The sequence below is a fragment of the Ctenocephalides felis genome, unplaced genomic scaffold (genome assembly GCF_003426905.1).
Source record: "Ctenocephalides felis isolate EL2017-DRISC unplaced genomic scaffold, ASM342690v1 CF-g0.4_SCAFFOLD_00845, whole genome shotgun sequence".
Classification (NCBI taxonomy): domain Eukaryota; kingdom Metazoa; phylum Arthropoda; class Insecta; order Siphonaptera; family Pulicidae; genus Ctenocephalides; species Ctenocephalides felis.
Genome location: NW_020536999.1, coordinates 81,800,479 through 81,819,187, shown reverse-complemented (window position 1 = coordinate 81,819,187; position 18,709 = coordinate 81,800,479). Strand labels below are relative to the sequence as shown.

At 32.7% G+C, this 18,709-nt stretch overlaps 1 protein-coding gene across 1 annotated transcript; it reads right to left on the bottom strand.

Annotated features, from left to right (window-relative positions):
* Window positions 1–530: 530 nt before the first annotated feature.
* Window positions 531–17,803, bottom strand: LOC113391038. Its single transcript, XM_026627016.1, has 14 exons — window positions 17,686–17,803; window positions 12,642–13,282; window positions 12,188–12,440; window positions 10,986–12,013; window positions 10,352–10,849; window positions 9,850–10,298; window positions 8,546–8,680; window positions 6,404–6,623; window positions 6,154–6,331; window positions 5,748–5,939; window positions 4,246–4,409; window positions 3,801–4,071; window positions 3,503–3,730; window positions 531–1,355 (listed from the first exon to the last, which is right to left on the bottom strand). The coding sequence occupies exons 2-14, from the start codon at window positions 13,229–13,231 to the stop codon at window positions 531–533; spliced, it is 5,031 nt and encodes a 1,676-aa protein (XP_026482801.1). The 5' UTR covers window positions 13,232–13,282; window positions 17,686–17,803.
* Between the last annotated feature and the right edge of the window lie 906 nt (window positions 17,804–18,709).

Here is an 18,709-nt window from a genome sequence, read left to right as displayed (position 1 = left end):
AAATATTCTAATATCTTATTGAATTTATTTTCAATTATATTTAATAGATTTGATTCAACAAATGGATGTTAATAAAAAAGTATTACAAATTGAAATTATTTTTACCATTACAAATCCCATTCTACGTTTTTCAAAGTCGATAATTATCATTATAATATAAATAGTTCAAATAATTTTAGTAAGAGAGCCAAATTAAAAACTATTCAAAATGCTAAGTACGTATAAATTTGCTTGAGTGTCATGTAAATGTATTGTGGGACTTTATTCGCAAACTTAAAAAGAGGACAAATATCTGAAGTAATTGTATTTTATAATTCATTCCTTAAAAGTTTGCAAAATCAGGCCACTATGTGTATATTTTCTAACTTACTCAGTAGCTAATTCCTTAACAAAAGTTCCCGACCGTTCCATCTGCGGAATAATTTTTTGCGGAGCCTCCTTTTCTTTATTCGGATCACTCTTCTTCTTCTCGTTCACCACCTTCTTCTTAGTCGGGACCATCTTGGCAGCAGAACTCTTCGTAGGACTCGTTAAAGTCCTGCTAACTTTAAAATTTGTCTTGACAGGTATTTTGTTAGTCGCTTTGTAGGACGTGATGTTTTTATTAGTTTTCTTATCGCCGAATTTTGGTTTTGTTTTGCACAACTTAATCGGTTGTCGCCTTCATCCATTGTTGGTGTTAAAGAGTCTGTGGACATTGTTTTCAGTCTTTGCGATGATGCCAGACTGTCTAAGGACATGTTACTTGACTCACCTTTTTTGACAACACGACCTTTGGGACTTGGAGTGCGACTGATGTCGCTTGAAGACAGCAATTTGTTCTTCATGTTTTGGTTCTTTTTGATCGGTGCTTGCTGCTCCAAATCCCGCTTTCGCGGTTCTAAGTACCTCGGCTTAGCATGGGCGACACGAGCTGATAAAGCTTTTAGTTCATAAGACTTCGTTGTTTTAACAATTACTTCAGATTGTGATCTTTGTCTGTTGCTTGCAGGTTTAGCCGTGTCTGCGGGTTTAACCGAACCTTTAGCCTTCAATTTAGAGTTTTCTATTGGTATACTCTTATTGGATGAACTTTTACTAATACTTCCAGCTTGATTCTTCAAATTCCTAATTCCCTGATTTTTATCAAACTTTTGCGGAACTGGTAAACTCTTATTCTGAGTCGCAGTCTTTGTGGTAATGTTGTTTTGAATTTTAGTGATATTTTGTTTATTGTTCGATGAAGCATTATGGACAACATCTCGATTATTATCATACAGTTGCCGATTGTTGTCTTGGGACAAAGCTCGTGTCGCATTCGCGTGGATCACTTGACGAATTTGTTTTAAGTCTTGGCTACGGGTCGAACTTGTACTCTGAAAGGAAAAAAATAAAGAAAACATAAGATAAATGAGGAACATAAGATCGTATTATCAAAGTGAAACTTCTATCGCGACATCATATAAGATTATGTTAAAGGTTTGGAGAAAAAATAGAAAGAAATAGAGCAAAAATGTATGCGTAGCACTTTACTCAATACGCCACAACTATAACATTTAAAAAAAAAACTAAAATAATCCAGTAATATCAAGTACTCTAAAGCAGCTTCACACATCAAAACATCTTCAAATGTTTAGAAGATCTTTATATAATCTAAAACATTTTAATTAGACTTGCACCGAACATACGGTTATTATTCGGTAATCAGCATATTTGGCACCTTTTTTGATATTCGGCCGAATACCGAATAACATCTTACTATTCGGCCGAATGCCGAATATTTAAAATCAAAGGAGCTGCCGCCGCTTAGTTAAAATATTGTGCGTTTTATCTGTTATGCGATAAAGAGCTTGCGATGGATCTGTATTTGGAAGTCTATAGTTTACATAATATGATATAAACAAATTAATTCGTTATTATATTTGGTATACATAATAATTTAAACTTTTTCGATTTTTGAGATTATAAACGAACACGTGAAGATGTCTTTCGTCTATATTCAAAGAACACGTTATTGTTATATGTTTATGTTAAGAATCATTCAACGGTTATACGCTATATTCAATAAAGTCATTCATAATATTGAATACAAGCTTTTCTAAATAAAGAACTATCACAGGCTTTTTATCTTTAAAAAATACGAACAATATTTTTGGTCAATTTTATTTATTTTATTATGATTAGCCTGCCTAATATATAAAAAATAATATTGTGTGTATAAATGAATATATTAAAGGGATATGAAAAAAATAATTTCAAATATATTTACATATATATGTAAAGAATCGCTTTTTGATTTATTTCGCTTTCACATATGTTATTTAAGTATTTGGTAAGAGTAACCGAATGGTCGCTGCAAGCCTAGGCATAAAAATTGAATATACCATTTAGTACTTTATACTAATATAACAACTGCGAATACAATTACATTAATACGAACGTGTTTAGGCTCTAAAAACTAGCCAATAGTTGCCGAATATTCGGTATTCGGTGTCTGGAGCATGCCGAATATTCGGTATGTTATTTTGCCGAATATAGTATTTGTTGCAAGCCCAATTTTAATACAGTCTAAAACAAGGGTGAGCAACTTTTTTAATCCACAGGTCAATTTAAATTATTGAAATTAGAAGCAAGCGGCATATATTAATAATTTTCAAAACTTGAAATAATAATTGTTTACATGTTTACCTTTTTGAATTGAATCAATAATAATGAATTCTACTGATCATTTTTGACCTCCAAGAGTCAATTTTTTAACTTATTACGAAAATTTTGTATACGCCTTCGTCAATACAAAAAAAAATAGAAATCACATGCTCCGTCCTATCAAAAACTGAGTTGGCATTTTTAGCACTTCCGAAACGGTTGGAACTCTTTGCCAAAAACTAATCATCACGTGATCTCGTCAACAGAAATCGAATATTTTTCTAATCACTCAAATTGGTTAATTGGTGCTCCCAAAATCATCGACAAAAAATTGCATGCACACAAAACACACACACATACATCTTTTTTTTTTAAATAAAAATATTTGTTTTTAATTTAGTTAAAAAAGTAAATATTTCATAAATTAACGCAACAAGAAAAAAAATATATTGACGGGAAAAGGTGATAAAATTCTATTTTAAATATAAATCTAAAATAAAAACTAAAGCATGTACTCTAATGAATAATAGGATATCGAATTATATTATTATTTATAGTTATATTTTTATATATTTATAGTTTGACTCAGGTTTTTCAAGAAATATTGAAAAAAAATGATCACAAACATTTCCTAACTTATTTTAATTACCATAATACATCTAATTGTAGTTGCTATAGATTTAGATATTTCTCCACTCAATTGAAATGATAATTAAAAAGGTGCTGATCAATTGTGATTTGTTATTGAATCAATTTAAATAAAGTTTGTCTTAAAAAACCAACACGAGTTCACTAAAAATCAATTTCTACCTCTTCCTATTTTCACATTATGAAGTTTCATTTTCCACGTACTATTTATTGATACGAAAATCCTTACCCTTGCACTTCTCGGCGTCCTATTCCTATTGTCGACTGCCATCCTCAAATCATTGTTACTATTTCCAAAATTATGACTGTTTCCATTGGCAGTCATCAGTTCCTGAATTCGTCTCCTCAACTTCGGTTCAAGTCTCGACCAAGAAATGGCTCTTGTGGCTCTCGAACCTTGCTTTGCCAAACATCGCTCCACCGAGGAAGTCAACTCTTCTACTAGACTGACAAACTCCTAAAAAAGTTAATAAATGAATCTACTATACAAAAGAAAATAAAATAAATAAAATATTGTGGTTACTTACTGGATGCCAAGAAGTATCCATATCCCCCGACCCATCATTCACACTCTGGTTGATCTCAAAAATCTTCTCTCCAATCTGGTTGTTATGTTTATCAGGTGTCATTTTAGACAATCCAGAAGTGCTCAATCCGCACCTGACTAATGTTCCCAACCTGGCCAGACGTTGGTAACTTCTACAAGCTTGTTCTGGTGCCAATGTACAAGCTGCTTCATTTAAAGTTGTCCGTAGACGAGATACGTTTCTCCACATCAGTCCACCCAGGGACAAGAAACTGAGAGTAAAGAAAAATTAGTAATACAACAACTACCGGGTTAATGGAAAATCATGTTTTTCAATCAGATCAAAGACTTATTGCATAAAGTGCAATACATTTTCAAATCTGGTTCACCATGATAAAAATACTGCTACCGGTTTATCATTGTTATCAAGTATTATTTCTATTTACCTGTTAGCAGTTAGTATAGCAGGGAATTTATCAGCAACAAACATATGAGCATGTTCCAACAATGACAAAGTAAGTGCTTCAACTCGAGTAGCCCATCGTGTTTCTGGTAGTTCGCTTAGCAAGCATTCACAATCCAGAACTGTACCCAAGACGTTTTCAGGACTCTGATCAGAGAAACAAAACTAGTTGTAAGAAGCATTTTACCTGAAGGCACGTTGAATGAACTTCTCGACATGTGTAAATAATAAATAAGAACATATGTAACGCCTTGAACGATCGTCGCGCAAAACTGATAAAAGCGAATCTCTAATCGAGTTGTATTAAATGGCTATTAAATTTGATTATGTCAAATTATAAATTTGATTTGGAACTAAGATAGATTATGGTAAAAGTCTATGCTAAAGTGTTTCTTTTTTATTTGAGGCCATTAAACTACAAAGTATCTTTCCAAATGGATCCTAACTATAATATCTGTTAAATCATGTCTTTTTTATTGTTGGTAACTAAACTATAAAGTATCTTTTAAAATAAATCCTAACTATAACTATCTCTTTTCTTATTGGAGGCCACTAAACTGAAAAGTATCTTTTAAAATAGATCCTAATTATAACAATCTCTTTTTTATTGGACGCCAGTAAACTGTAAAATATCTTTTGAAATAGATCCTAACTATAACTATCTCTTCCTAACTATAACAATCTCTTTTTTATTGGCGGGCACTACTCAAAAAAGTATCTTTTAAAATAGATCCTAATTACAACCATCTCTTTTTTATTGGAGGCCACTAAACTGTAAAATATCTTTTAAAATAGATCGTAACTATAACTTTTTTATTGGAGGCCACCACACAAAGAAGTATCTTTTAAAATAGATCCTATCTATAAAAATCTCTTTTTATGGGGGGCCACTAAACTGAAAAATATCATTTAAAATAGATCCTAACTATAACCATCTCTTTTTTTTGGAGGCCACTAAACTGAAAAATATCTTATAAAATAGATCCTAACTATAACCATCTCTTTTTTATTGGAGGCCACTTAACCGTAAAGTATCTTTTAAAATAGATCCTAACTATAACTATCTCTTTTTTTATTGGAGGCCACTAAACAAAGAAGTATCTTTTAAAATAGATCCTAATTATCACAATCTCTTTTTTATTGGAGGCCACTAAACTGTAAAGTATCTTTTAAAATAGATCCTAACTGTAACTATCTCTCTTTTTACTGGAAGCCACGAAACAAAAAAGTATCTTTTAAAATAGATCCTAACTACAATCATCTCTTTTTTATTGGATGCCACTAAACTGAAAAATACCTTTTAAAATAGATCCTAACTATAAGCATCTCTTTCCTCATTGGAGGCCACTAAACAAAAAAGTATCATTAAAAATAGGTCATAACAATGGCATCAATTTCAACTCTTCAACAATACAAGTGTATCCCAACAAATTCCATTTTTTATCGTTACAATTCTATTATCCTTATTATTATCCTTTATCTCACCAGATGTGCAATGATGTGTCTCCTGGCCCTTTCCATCAAGTCCGTGGACAGTGTGGCGAAAGGCCTGGTGGGCCACACCCTCAGGAAGTGCCTGCAGAGCCATCGGACGCAACGCGCGTGCAGTTCGTCTAGGCCGTGACCAGCCGCAAGAGGCAGCACCATGCACACTCCTGCTATGCACTCATCGCAGGGCTAAAATGGACATAGTTTTGATAAATATTAGGATATTTAGTAAAACAAAAGTTACATTTTGGACATTATAAGTTGAACATTTTACCTAAACAGCTCAATCTCAATTCTTATCAAGTAAGTTGATTATGTATATGCATGGGAAAGTTTATGCAACTTGCCTTAAGGTAAAATGGCGCTTACACCTATTACATGTATAGTATTTTTTTCTACTCACTTTGTGGAACATATGACAATAAGTCGACTTCAATGCATGTGATGTAACTTCCTTTAAACCTTCCAGACCCAAAAGATCAGCTAGAGAAGCCAGCTCCTGCAAACTGATACCCTCAGGTGGTCTCGTAGCACCAGAATAAATATGGCACAAAGCAAAATGCACAGCTCCATAAGTATAACTTAAAAAACATGATATTTACGAATCAATTATTATTATTATTATGTTTACAGATCAATTATTATTATTTTACCCATCCATGACAATAACATTTCCCCTGGTCTCAACTTCATTGCCAGCAAGGGTGGCAGCAAAATATTGGCATCGTGATCTCAAAATGCATTTGTGAGCTCGGAGAACACGTCCCGATACATCTATTGAAACGTCTGGACTTATTTCTTCCAAAAACATTCTCAGTAAGTCTTCACCTAGGCGACGTGGCTGCCTGGACAAACTGTCTTCTGCACTCAGATCTGAAATAGTAAAGAAATTGATAGTTAAACATATTTGTTACAGAATGGTTTTTAAACACAGTTTTTCAGGTCAGCTCTGAATCTTTTGTCAAAATTTAATCTTTCAACGCTGCTTTTTTTAAAAAACGGCTGCATCAATTTAAGGACATTTAAGACATTTGATGAAACTTGATAAAAACTCGCATTGTTTCTATACAGTGTTGTGGCCCATCCCATCCAGCGATGGTGTCAACAATATGTAGGTTCTTTCTGCTGCTAACAAAGCTGACACCAATTATGTGGAGGCTGATCAGTGAAACAGACGAAGACGTTTGATTTATTTCTTTTTTTCTGGTACACTTCACATATAACTTGAACAACTGAATGATTGAGTATGATTGATTATGATTAACTAAAATACGACTTCATTGATAACTAAAGTACGACTGAATTCATGATCGACACAAGAAAAAAAAAACAAGTGCAAGACTAAATTACGACTGAACTTATAGAAAACTAAATGACTACTCAGCTTTTGATTGACTAAAGACCGAGTACTAACTAGCTAAAGACTGCGTCAATGCAAGCCTTTTATGTACTTGCTTCAGGATAACTTTGAATTCCTAGATAACAATATCTCATAACTTGTTCAATGTCGTTGTAGAGTGCAATACTATGCTTTACAATAGATGAATAAGAATATATTGTGCCTTGTGCTCTAGAAAAGAATTTTATCAATAACTTCTGGGCTTGTCAAGGATATCCTGAGCTTACAATGTTGTAGCATATGAGTAATTCTCTAACTACGTTGTTTGTATTCTGACCGTTATATAGTGGTTTACAATAATATTTATAATATTACGAATGGATGCATACCTATTACAACAAATAGAAGAACAAATAAACATCCTAAAATATTATAAGATATGAAGAGTGTTGCTTTATTTATAAAAATGCAATAATTTTTTAAATAATAGACCGCTCGTCTTCTATAAAACTTTTTTTATGATTCATGAAAATATTATCTAAATATATCAGAATTCCAAATTCTTAAAAGCTTATTTAATGAAATATATTTGAAAAACAATTAATAATTGAGGATATGAAAATATAGAAAGAAAGTTTATGTTTACGCGAAAAAAACGATTCGCTTTTTTTTGTTTTCTCGGCAATCTGAATCGAATGAAACCAAATTTGGAAAAAGTATGTATGTGTGTGTAAGTGAGCCGATTTTGTCCTTCGTCGACGTTTTCTTAAAAACGGCTGGACCGATTTCAAACGCCGTCGATTGGCCAAGTCGTTTCCTTGTAAGTATCAGAAACGTGTCAAATTTTTCGTTAACATTTTAGCCCACAATCTTAAACTGATATAAAGTCTGAAATAACATACTAAAATATTATAGGTCTACGATAAGCGGTTTTATTATAAAAATTTACTAAAGTCTGAAATTAAGCGCGCTTGAGCGATTCTAATCAGAATCTATGCCGGACATATCATAAGTGCGTTTGGTTTCGTTTTATGTTGTTGTGTTCAATAGTAGGTACTATTGATTACAGTTGACGTTCACGCTTAAATAAAATACATAAAACAAGAAATAAATAAAATAATGAATAAAATGAAACAAATATTATAAATATGTTTGAAAGACATCAATGGAAAATCACATTGATTTTTTTTAACTTCAAATTGAGACTACTAAAAAAAATGTTTTTACCGAGTTTTATATAACAAATTTTTAAATTTCGAATACGTTTCAACCGTTTTTTGAAAAAAAAAGTAAAAAAATCGGCTCACATACGAACACAAACACACGATCTTTTCAAAATTTCGTCACCATTTATTCAGAATGACTTGAAACGTCAAGAAAACATAAAATTAGCAAATCCAATTGATTGGAAAATTAAACTTCTGCTTCCAAAAGTTAAAAAAGTTTATCATCTTACCCATTCCTGACTTTCCCATGCTGGAACTCAAACTGGAACCAACACTGATGTCCGATGTGAAGTCATCGAGTTCCAGAGGACTACGATTGAAGTGCATGTTGACATTGACACCATTCGGTAAACTACTACTGAAACCTAGAAATAATAATAAAAAATTATTTATTAAAAAAAATCATTCATTCATTCGACTTTTGGAGAATATGAGATGATGGAAAAAACATTATCACACTTATTTAATTATTATAAAATTGAAATATTTTTTTTCATTTTTTACCTTAATGACACCCAATAAAGACCACTTAACACTATTAAAAGGCATCAAAAACTATATTTAAAAATATCAAGAAAATGCGTCTTCACTCCTCTACGTACTATTTTGAACTGAACATTTTCATAACAGATTTTTCATTTTATATGTATGTTCATAGTCTGTGATCAATTTGTAAAAGATGGGCTATCCAGACAGCTGTGACCCTATTACTATGCATGTTTATAATATGTAATTTTTAGTCAATATAAAAGTTGATTTTATTTGATAAATTTAATAAATAAAAAAAAATGTAAGAATCATGCAATACTAATGTCTGTTTTTAAATTTATTGTATTGGGAATTGTTTTTTTTTTAATGAAAACTGATTCTGCAAACAATTTTTTCCCAGGTTATTATCTAACAGTATGTGTAAAATTGTAGGTGAGGAATCAAAAGCATGTGTCTGATGTATATTTTAGAAAAAACGCGGACAAAACGGTATATATACGGCCTTATTTAAGAATTTGGCTAGTTTTAGTAATGTTTCCGCCATAGATAAGGAAAGTTTCCGCGACTGAAATAACGTTAAAAAAAACATAATAACAGTCATGTCAAAGTTATAGTAATCGCAAAAAAAGGATAATAAAATTGTTTATATATCTTTACGTTTTAGAGGTTTCTGAACAAATTGGAATACCTTTCAAATAGATATATGTAAAAATGGATGGATGTGTGTGTATGTAAATTGTAAAGTTTTTTTAAAAATTTAGATTTCGGGCTGGAAAGTTCCAGCAATTTGCCTAAGACACGATGCCATGCACCACTAGTTTATATTAGAATCAATGAACTTATGCGAGTTCTAGTGATTTTGATCAATTTTATTGCATTACGGAATTTTGATTATTTATCAATTTTTTCAACGTCAACGTCGAATGAATTAAAAAAAAATTAAAACATTTAGGATTTTTTGAAAAAAAAAATGAAGCTTCTAGTTCTTAAGTGTAATATATTTATATATATATATATATATATATATATATATTATTATTATTACCTTTGCTCAAATGAGGAAACAGCCTGCTGAGACTTCTAGAATTTTCTTCAGACGTGATCAAATTAGTGTGATTCCCAATAGACCTCGACATAAAATACTTGTTCTCATAATTATTAGCAAACAATTTATAAACCCTATTCGAACCTGTGGAACTCGACATCAGTTTATCATTAACCAGATCCACTTTTGGCAAAGGCTTATCCAAATCCGACAACCTGACAAATTTACCAGAATCCGTCATCACCGTATTCATCTCTGTGTTTTCTGAAACAGTCGCTAGTAGCTGTTTTTGTTTTTCTATCTTGGCTTGTAAGGTTTCCATAGTATGGGCAACGTTGTTGATGACTTTGTTGTTAGGAGACTCATCCTCTGGTAAATTTGAAGTGTAGCCTATTTTAACACCTTGAGGAGTTTTGACTTTATCCTTGCTCCTTTTCAAGTATTCATCACTATCCAAGTTTAATGTATATCCTATTTTTGGAGCAGGTTTAGTCTCGGTTACAACTGCAGCTTCACACATTTTGTATCATCCACAACTTTTCCATCAACCGTATCAGGATTCTGCTCGTTCTGGTAAGTCAAATCTTCATCAGTGTCAGTCAACACACCTTCAGTCTGCGATCCTGGACTACTTTTATCAAACGTTTCATTTATCTTACAATCCTTTTTATGTTTTTTATTAACATCGCTCATTCTAGCGTAGCCGCTGCTTGATCCTGAACTCAAACCAGAACGTCCAGAAAAGTCGCTCAAGTTTGATTCAATTGAATAAGTGGAGCCAACTTTTGATTTTATTAAAGTTTGTGGAAGACTGTTTTCTGAAACGCTTTGGGCACGTTTGTGAAATCTTTGTGGCGGTTTTGGTGCTTCAGGAAGGTTCCAGGAATGCCGCTTAGTTGATTCATTGATGTCCATGTTTGGTAAAGTGTCTTCAAGTTGTTTGACAATTGGAACATTGTCTTGGTCAACTGGTTTTTGTTTTTCAACGACGGTGACGTAACTTCATTTAAGGTTTTATTTATATTTGCTTCACCATTTTGTTGATTTATTCCCAGAGGTTCCTTAACAAATTCAGGCGCTTTCAATTGTTTTAAGTTTATCTTGTCTCTTCTACGTATTTGAATCAGCCCATCAGCCTTGCCATCCTGTGCACTGCTATCCAGAAAACTAGTAACTTTCTTATCATCCAAATTACGTAGACTAAGAAACGTTGTTGTCCCATTTTTATTCCACTTGCTTCACCTGTTGACTTTTGTGAGTGTTCAGGAGTTTTAATAATCTCCTTTTTACCATTCCGTCTTGGCAAGGAATTAGTGTTGTCTCTACCTAAACTTCTAGCCATTCCCTGTTTAGATTTGGTTGTTCCATTGACTTCAACAGCAATACTTTTTGATCGTGCTCTCTGGTGTAAAGACATAGCCAATCTATCAGGGATGCTTTTGACACACTTTTCTCCAAAATCTATGAACATTGAAAACATAGATTTGTCGGCAGATGGAGGTGTTTTTGGTTTAGCCGGTTCTTCATGAGACAAGTCAATAAAATAACCCAAGGATCTTTTCTCCTCTAAAGAACTTCTGCCTTTACTTTCGTCGCTGGAGTTGTCACTATTTGATTTTTTATCGTTAAAATCGACGAAAAATCCTAAAGAAGATTTATGTGAAGACGTAGAGTCGCGCCTGGATGTTTCACGATTCAATCTCGAATCCAAAGAAGAAGTGCTGGAACAGTCACTCACATCAACAATCCAAGCACAACTTGTCGACAGCTTTCTTCTTTGTTTTTCTTCAAACTTCTCTTGCACTTCGTAAGCAGCAGATGCTCCTGACAAAATAGGAGTAGCGTCGAATTTTTTTCTGATCAACGGACTTGCACGAATCTTAGGAACAAAATCTTCAACACTGGCACCACCTGAAATAATAGGTGACGCTTCTGAGTACTTTTGGGTTTTATATGGTGAATCCTTACAGTCAACTTCGATTATCGAATTATGTGGTGTATCCGGTAAAACAATATTGTCTGTGAGAAAGTTTTTATCAATTACAACAGGTGCTTCATCTGATGCATCAGTATTTGATGAATCGTTTAATGTGAAAAGTTGTGTTAGCTTTTGTGGATTCCAGTTCATTGTTGGTGTCAGAAGTTGTAGATTGTGTTGAGTCGGCTTCAAGATTTTCAATATCCAAACACTTTGCAGTCATATCATCATTATTTTGTTGCAGGTCGTTTAAAGGACTACTCGATGGCGTATCCGAGCTGATTTTATCAACAGTCAGCCTACACATTTCAAACCGAGTATGAAAATCTAAATCTTGTTGTTCGAAAAACTCCGTCACACCATTATGCTCTGAATAACTGTTTGATTCCGAGGTACTTGAATCTTTGTGTTATTTTTCTTTATTGTTTTAGTTTCAAAAGACTCCGACACTGATAACTCGTTTTGAAACTTATCGGGCTTAAAAATATTAATAGGATTGGAGTGATTGAAGTTTAATGATGTCGGTTTAATTGTTGAAGTACCAGCTTCAAAATTTGTTTGCCAAACGTCAACATCATCAACCAAAGATGCGGCGTCTATAAAACAAGCATTATGTTTAACAGGCGTGGAGTGTCTTGAGGCAGGATAGGATCTATAACCAGTATTAACTTTTATTTTGCCATCTCGTGAGCAAAAATCTTTCTCGTTCATAAGAAACGTCGCACACATTTCTCTAGCTTCTTGGTTGCTCCTCATAGGAAAAACGCTCTCCCACGATCCAGTTTCAGAGGAAATCGACGAAGATTCCAAATTAACAATCTCTTCGTTCTGTCTCTGCTTCTCTTCTTTAGTTGAAGACTTAGATATCACTGAATGTAAACTTTGATCATACTTTTTATTCTGGTCATCTGTTAAGTACATAACATCCTCCATCATGAATTCATCAGGCGTCATATCAGCTGAGTGCTCATGCCGCAAAAAACTAAGATCCTCCTCCGGGGAATAAGTATCATGTTCATCAGACATGACACGACTAGATGATTTCAAAACTAACGTTTGACTGCTGTGGGACACAACAAGCTCCATAGGTTTATGTCTAGGTGTCGACTTTCCTGAACTGGTAGCCTTGGTACCACTCGGCCGACCTGAGTATTCATCACATTTATTAGCATAACGTCTGGAGTACACCTCATCATCTACATCTACATCGTTATTGTACAAGAGAACATCAGACTGTCTCCTTTGCAGATATTCACATGTATCTTCATCTTCAATCTCAGTCAAATTGTAAGTGTCGGCAGAATCGACACAGGAGGCTTCACAACTGGAACGCTCTCTAACGCTGTTCATGGAGGTGCTTCCAGTCTCCAAACCAGAATCATGGTTTAAATTTAAACTGTCCATTTCGATAAGTACAAAAGATTTATACCAAAATATATTTTAACTCCATAACACCTGCAAATGAAAGAGACAATGTGTGAGGAATTCTGTTTGTGAAAATAACTGTAAACAATAACAACAAGCAAACAAGCGATTGTTATAGAAGTCGACGACATTTGAAAATCACATGCATGGGAATGATAACATAAATAATAGTTGCAATAATAACACATCGCACACTAATTCTTTAGCAATTTCAACATTCTTAAACTTTGCAAAGAAGAGTGTATGTTTTCGTCAAAAAATCCGACTTGCTAAAAAAAATAACATAGCATAAGTTTTTCAACTAGCTGTAGGATAAGTTATTGTAATCGCACAAAAATCTATATAAAAAATATTCAATTTGTAATAACGGGGAGAAGTCGTGTTAGATTTTGGCAAAGGCATATCCAGCCGTTTCGGAGATACCGAGCTAAAAGTGCAAAAAACAACAGTTTTGGAGAGAACTAAGCATCTTATTTGAATGATTCAAAAACTTTCTACTTGTTTTACCAAAATAATTGCTTTTGGAAAAAAAATGTTTCAAAATTTTCTTTCCCATTTTCTTTTCTCGAATTTTTTTTTTTTTTGTACATCAAAAATAATTCAGATTTTAATTTTAATTATGGCTAAAGTTCTAAAGCTCACTTATATACTTTAAAAACATAATTTTTACTTTGTAATTCAGTTTATATATAACTCTTATAAATATTAGATAATGCTATAGTATTTATAATAATTTATATGATAACATTTAATATTTCTCGAACATTTCGTTACGGTACGGGAAGTTCCAGCAATTTGCTTTAAGGCACCATATAAAAGTAGTTCTTGATGATTCAAGTCATTCAAAAAATTTGAGACTAAAATAGAATTAGATGTAAGTTTCCTTCCCTCGAGGCAAGTTGTATAAACTTCTAGATATCTAAACAAAATCAGCTTCATAAAAATTGAATTTCTAAGAATTAAACTGAATTGCAAAGTTAAAATTTTAGCTAGAATTTAAAATTAAAATCCGAATTATTTTCGATACACAAAAAAAAATTTGAAAAAAAAATTGAAAAAAACACTGATTTTTTTTCCAAAAGCAATTATTTTGTCGAAACAAGCAGAAGGTTTTTTGAATCATTCAAATTGGATGCTTAGTTCTCACAAATTGTACATTTAGCTCTGTATCTTCGAAATGGCTGGACCTGCTTCTGCCAAAAACTAATCACCTCTTCTCCCAATCATTACAAATTGAATGTTTTTTGGATCATTCAAATCGGATGCTCTGCACTCTCAAAAACTCGATTTCTATTTTCTTCACTCTTTGCTCTCTACCTCCGTAACGGCTGGACCTGCCTTTGCCAAAACTAATCAGCACATCTACCTATCAATAGGAATCGAATGTTTTTTGAACCATTCAAATCGGTTGATCCGTGCGCCCGAAAACGTGGATGAAAAAATGCGGACGCACAAAACACACACACACCTCCATTTTTTCTGAGGTGTGCCAAAATGTTCAGAAACCTCTGGAACGTGAAAATATGCAAAAAAATTCATTTTCGATTTTCGGCCCGTTACTATAACTCACCCTATGGGAAGTTAAAAATGTATTTTATTTAAGTGTGGACGTCAACTGTAATCAGTAGCGCAACACCACAGAACATGCACGTGTTTCAGTATAGATTCCGATTAGAATTAGAAAACGTTAGTCCTTATCGAGTTACGCACACATACTTTTTCCTAATTGGGTCTCATTCGAATTACTTGAAACGATGAGAAAATATAAAATTATCAAATCGGATTTTTTTGCGAAAACACACATACACATTTCCATAAAAAGTCTTGAACCGATTTGGAGAATTCGAATGCTATCACTTAGGAATTGTTCTGATTATTTTTTGGTAAAGATCTAATGCCAAGCAGTTTCTTTCAAAAAAAAAATATGATCAAATTATGAAAGGTTGCAAATTGTTAGAGTGCATGGTTTGAACCAATGATTCCCAAAGTGGTCCACATGGACCCCCTGGGGTCCACAATTTTCAAGAGGGCCCACAACAACTTCAGAGAAGAAAAAAATTGGGGTTCCCGAAATGATAATGGGAGTCCAAAGTAGGCATTCGATTTGTGGTTCACCGGTGATTTCCAAAGGAGTCACATTACAACTTTCAAGGTGTCCATGTTAGTGAAAAAAAAAATTAGGGTCCACGAAATGAAAATGGGGGTCCACAATAGTGGATCACAACACAGCACATATCTATTTATTTATATTGCACTATAAAAGAAGTCATATTCAATATTTATAAATAGAGCTAAAAAGTAAATAAATATATTGTTTTTTTTCATAAAAATGTGTATGTTGTAGCAAACTTAGGCATTCGATTTGTGGTCGCAGTGTGGATGAGCTTATAAAGACCCAAATTGATCACTACTGAAAAGCTTCACAATATATCTTGTGCTTTTTGAGACTGTCGTAATATTTCTTGATACTAAAGATGAAAAACTAATTAATAGTTGTAAAATATAATGTAGAAACAAAGTTTAATGTTGTTACTGATATAACAAAAACAGGTTTATATAATGGACATCATTAGCCAGGAAATGTAACATTAAACCTTACAAAATTGTTGCCAAATATTGATAATTAAATATGTATTTACTTTTCTCTTTCTTTATTCAATTAATTTAAATATTGAATAATAAACTTTAGTACAATTTGAAATTTATAAAAAAAGAAGCAATATTAAGAAAAGAGGATATCCATGAGAATGCCCAAAGGGTCCATGGCACAGAAAAATTTGGAAACCTGGTTTAAACAAACATCCTAAAATATCATAGACCTGCAAAAAGATATTTGATTATAAAAATTTATTATATTTGGGGCCAATAGGAAAACCCAAGGTTTCGCGGCACAAAAAAGATTGAAAACTTGGTTTAAACAACACCATAAAATATTAGAGGCCTCCCACAATTGTTTTGATTATAAAAATTCATTATATTTGGGGTCCAGGAAAAAGCCCAAAGAGTCCACGGCACAAAAAAGATTGTAAACCAGGTTTACGAACACTATAATATATTATAGTAAATTGATTATAAAAACTCATTATATTTGGGGTCCATAAAAAAGCCCAAAAAATCCAAAAAGGGCACAAAAAGAGTTGGAAACCTGGTTTAAACAAACACCATGAAATACTAAAGGCTTGCAAAAAGTAATTTAATTATAAAAATTATTCATGTTTGGGGTTAATAGAAAAGCCCAAAAGATCCAAGGTACAAAAAAGGCTGGAAACCTGGTTTAAATGGACACCACAAAAAATTAGAGGCCTGCAGAAATTGACTCGATTACACAAATTCATTACATTTGGGGTCATTAGAAAAGCCCAAAGGATCCACGGCACAAAGAAGTTTGAAAACCTAGTGTAAAGAAACACCATAAAACATTATAGGCCTGCAAAATGTGATTCGATTATAAAAATTCATTATATTTGGGGTCCATAAGAAAGCCGAAAGGGTCCATGGCACAATAAAGTTGGAAAACCTGGATTGAACAAACACTATAAAATATCATAGGCCTGCAAAAAGTGATTTGATTATCAAACTTAATTATATTTGGGGTCGATAGAAAAGTCCAAAGGATCCTCGGCACAAAAAAAGTTGGAAACTTGATTTAAATGAACACCATGAAATATTATAGGCCTGCAATAGCATTGAGTGGATTACACAAAATCATTAAATTTGGGGTCCTTAGGATAGGTCCCAAATGGCTCACTGCACAATAAAGGTTGAACACCTGGTTTGGAGAAATACCATAAAATACTATAGGCTTGGAAACAGTGATTTCATTATAAAAATTCATTATATTTGGAGTCCATAGAAAAGCCCAAATGATTCACGGCACAAAAAAAGTTGGATCTTGATTTAAACAAACATCATGAAATATTATAGGCCTGCAAAAAGTGATTTGATTATAAAAATTCATCGTATTTGAGATCCATAGGAAAGCCGAAAGGGTCCACAGTACAATAAAGGTTGCAAACTTAGTTTGGACAAACACCGTAAAATATTATAGACCTGCAAAAAGTGATCTGATCATAAATATACGTTTTTAAAAAATACATCGTGTATGTATTGGGGGCGGGTCGTTTTTCATTAAATAATGTATAATATTTAAACATTTTGTCGACATTAACTAACATTTGCACTAAATTTTATAATGTGCAGTATAAGGCCCTGCAGAATTTGGGTGCACTCATTAATTAATATTTGATTGCTCATTGATTAATAAAAATTAACTATTAACACATCCATAGAGTTCATACAACTTGCCTTAAGGAGAAATACCACTTACACATAATATTAATCACAATTAAACAAATCTTTGCACATATTGAACAAATACTAACACAATGTGATTTATAATTATTATGTAATGTATGATTGCAATAAATACGTACTATTTTTGTTGAACAATTCGGCACGAATGTTTTTATTAAATTTTGCTGCCAGACAAAGAATTAAATGCATTTTTCGAGTCTTTAATATCTGACAGTATTGTGACATTTCTTGTGCCGCGCCATTTTTGTTTCGGAATTGAAAAGTGTTGCCATAAGAGCAAAAATGATTTTGGTGTTGTCACCTATGAGATTAGAATAAATCGTACCGGGATTTATGAATTGAATTTGTTTGTTTCCTTGCAAGTTTTTTGCTTTGCAGCGGTGTTTTACTCGAGAAATGATACGCTTCAAGTCCTTAAGACTTACATGCAGAGATTTATTCAACTTGTTAGAATACAGTGATTACAGATGGGGCGCATGGCATCGTGCCTCAAGGCAAATTGCTGGAACTTCCCGTACCGTAACGAAATGTTCGAGGCCCAGACAACACAAGACATCCCGGAAAATGTCCACAGGATATCCACGCGCGGACATTCATTGTCCCTTACGGATATCCTGCTTATCCTGATCTTATCCGAAACATGTTAATATGTCGCACCTATGGGACGTTCTGGATATTCCGGACATAAACCGGACATGAATAGGATATAATTATGGAATTGTTTTTTACTTTTTAGATGAAAAATAAATTTGGATTAAAATAAAATAAAAGAACACAATTTCACAAAGTAAACTTTTATTACAAAATAATAAAATCCTGAGATAATTTTATAACAAAATTTAATATATACAACTTTAATTCAAAATAACTTATTTTACAATATTAAAAATATAATTAATTCGGCATTCAATCCTAGTTTATGGTTGATTTTCTCTCCTGAAATAGAAAACAAATGAATAAATGCATATATATGTATATGTATCTATATATATATATATATATATATATATATATATATATATATATATATATATATATGAGTAAGTTCTTTAAGAGCGATACATCAATCAAAATAGACAGAGATTTATAAAATATATCGACACAATTTGATGTCATTACGAGTGAATATTAAACTTGGTTTTT

Coding starts and splice junctions, on each gene's coding strand:
- LOC113391038 (XM_026627016.1), bottom strand. CDS start 13,231: ATGGACAGTTTAAATTTAAACCATGATTCTGGTTTGGAGACTGGAAGC. Junction 3,731..3,800: donor TGGATACTTCTTGGCATCCA/GTAAGTAACCAC, acceptor TAACTTTTTTAG/GAGTTTGTCAGTCTAGTAGA. Junction 1,356..3,502: donor GGACGCCGAGAAGTGCAAGG/GTAAGGATTTTC, acceptor TTTTCCTTTCAG/AGTACAAGTTCGACCCGTAG.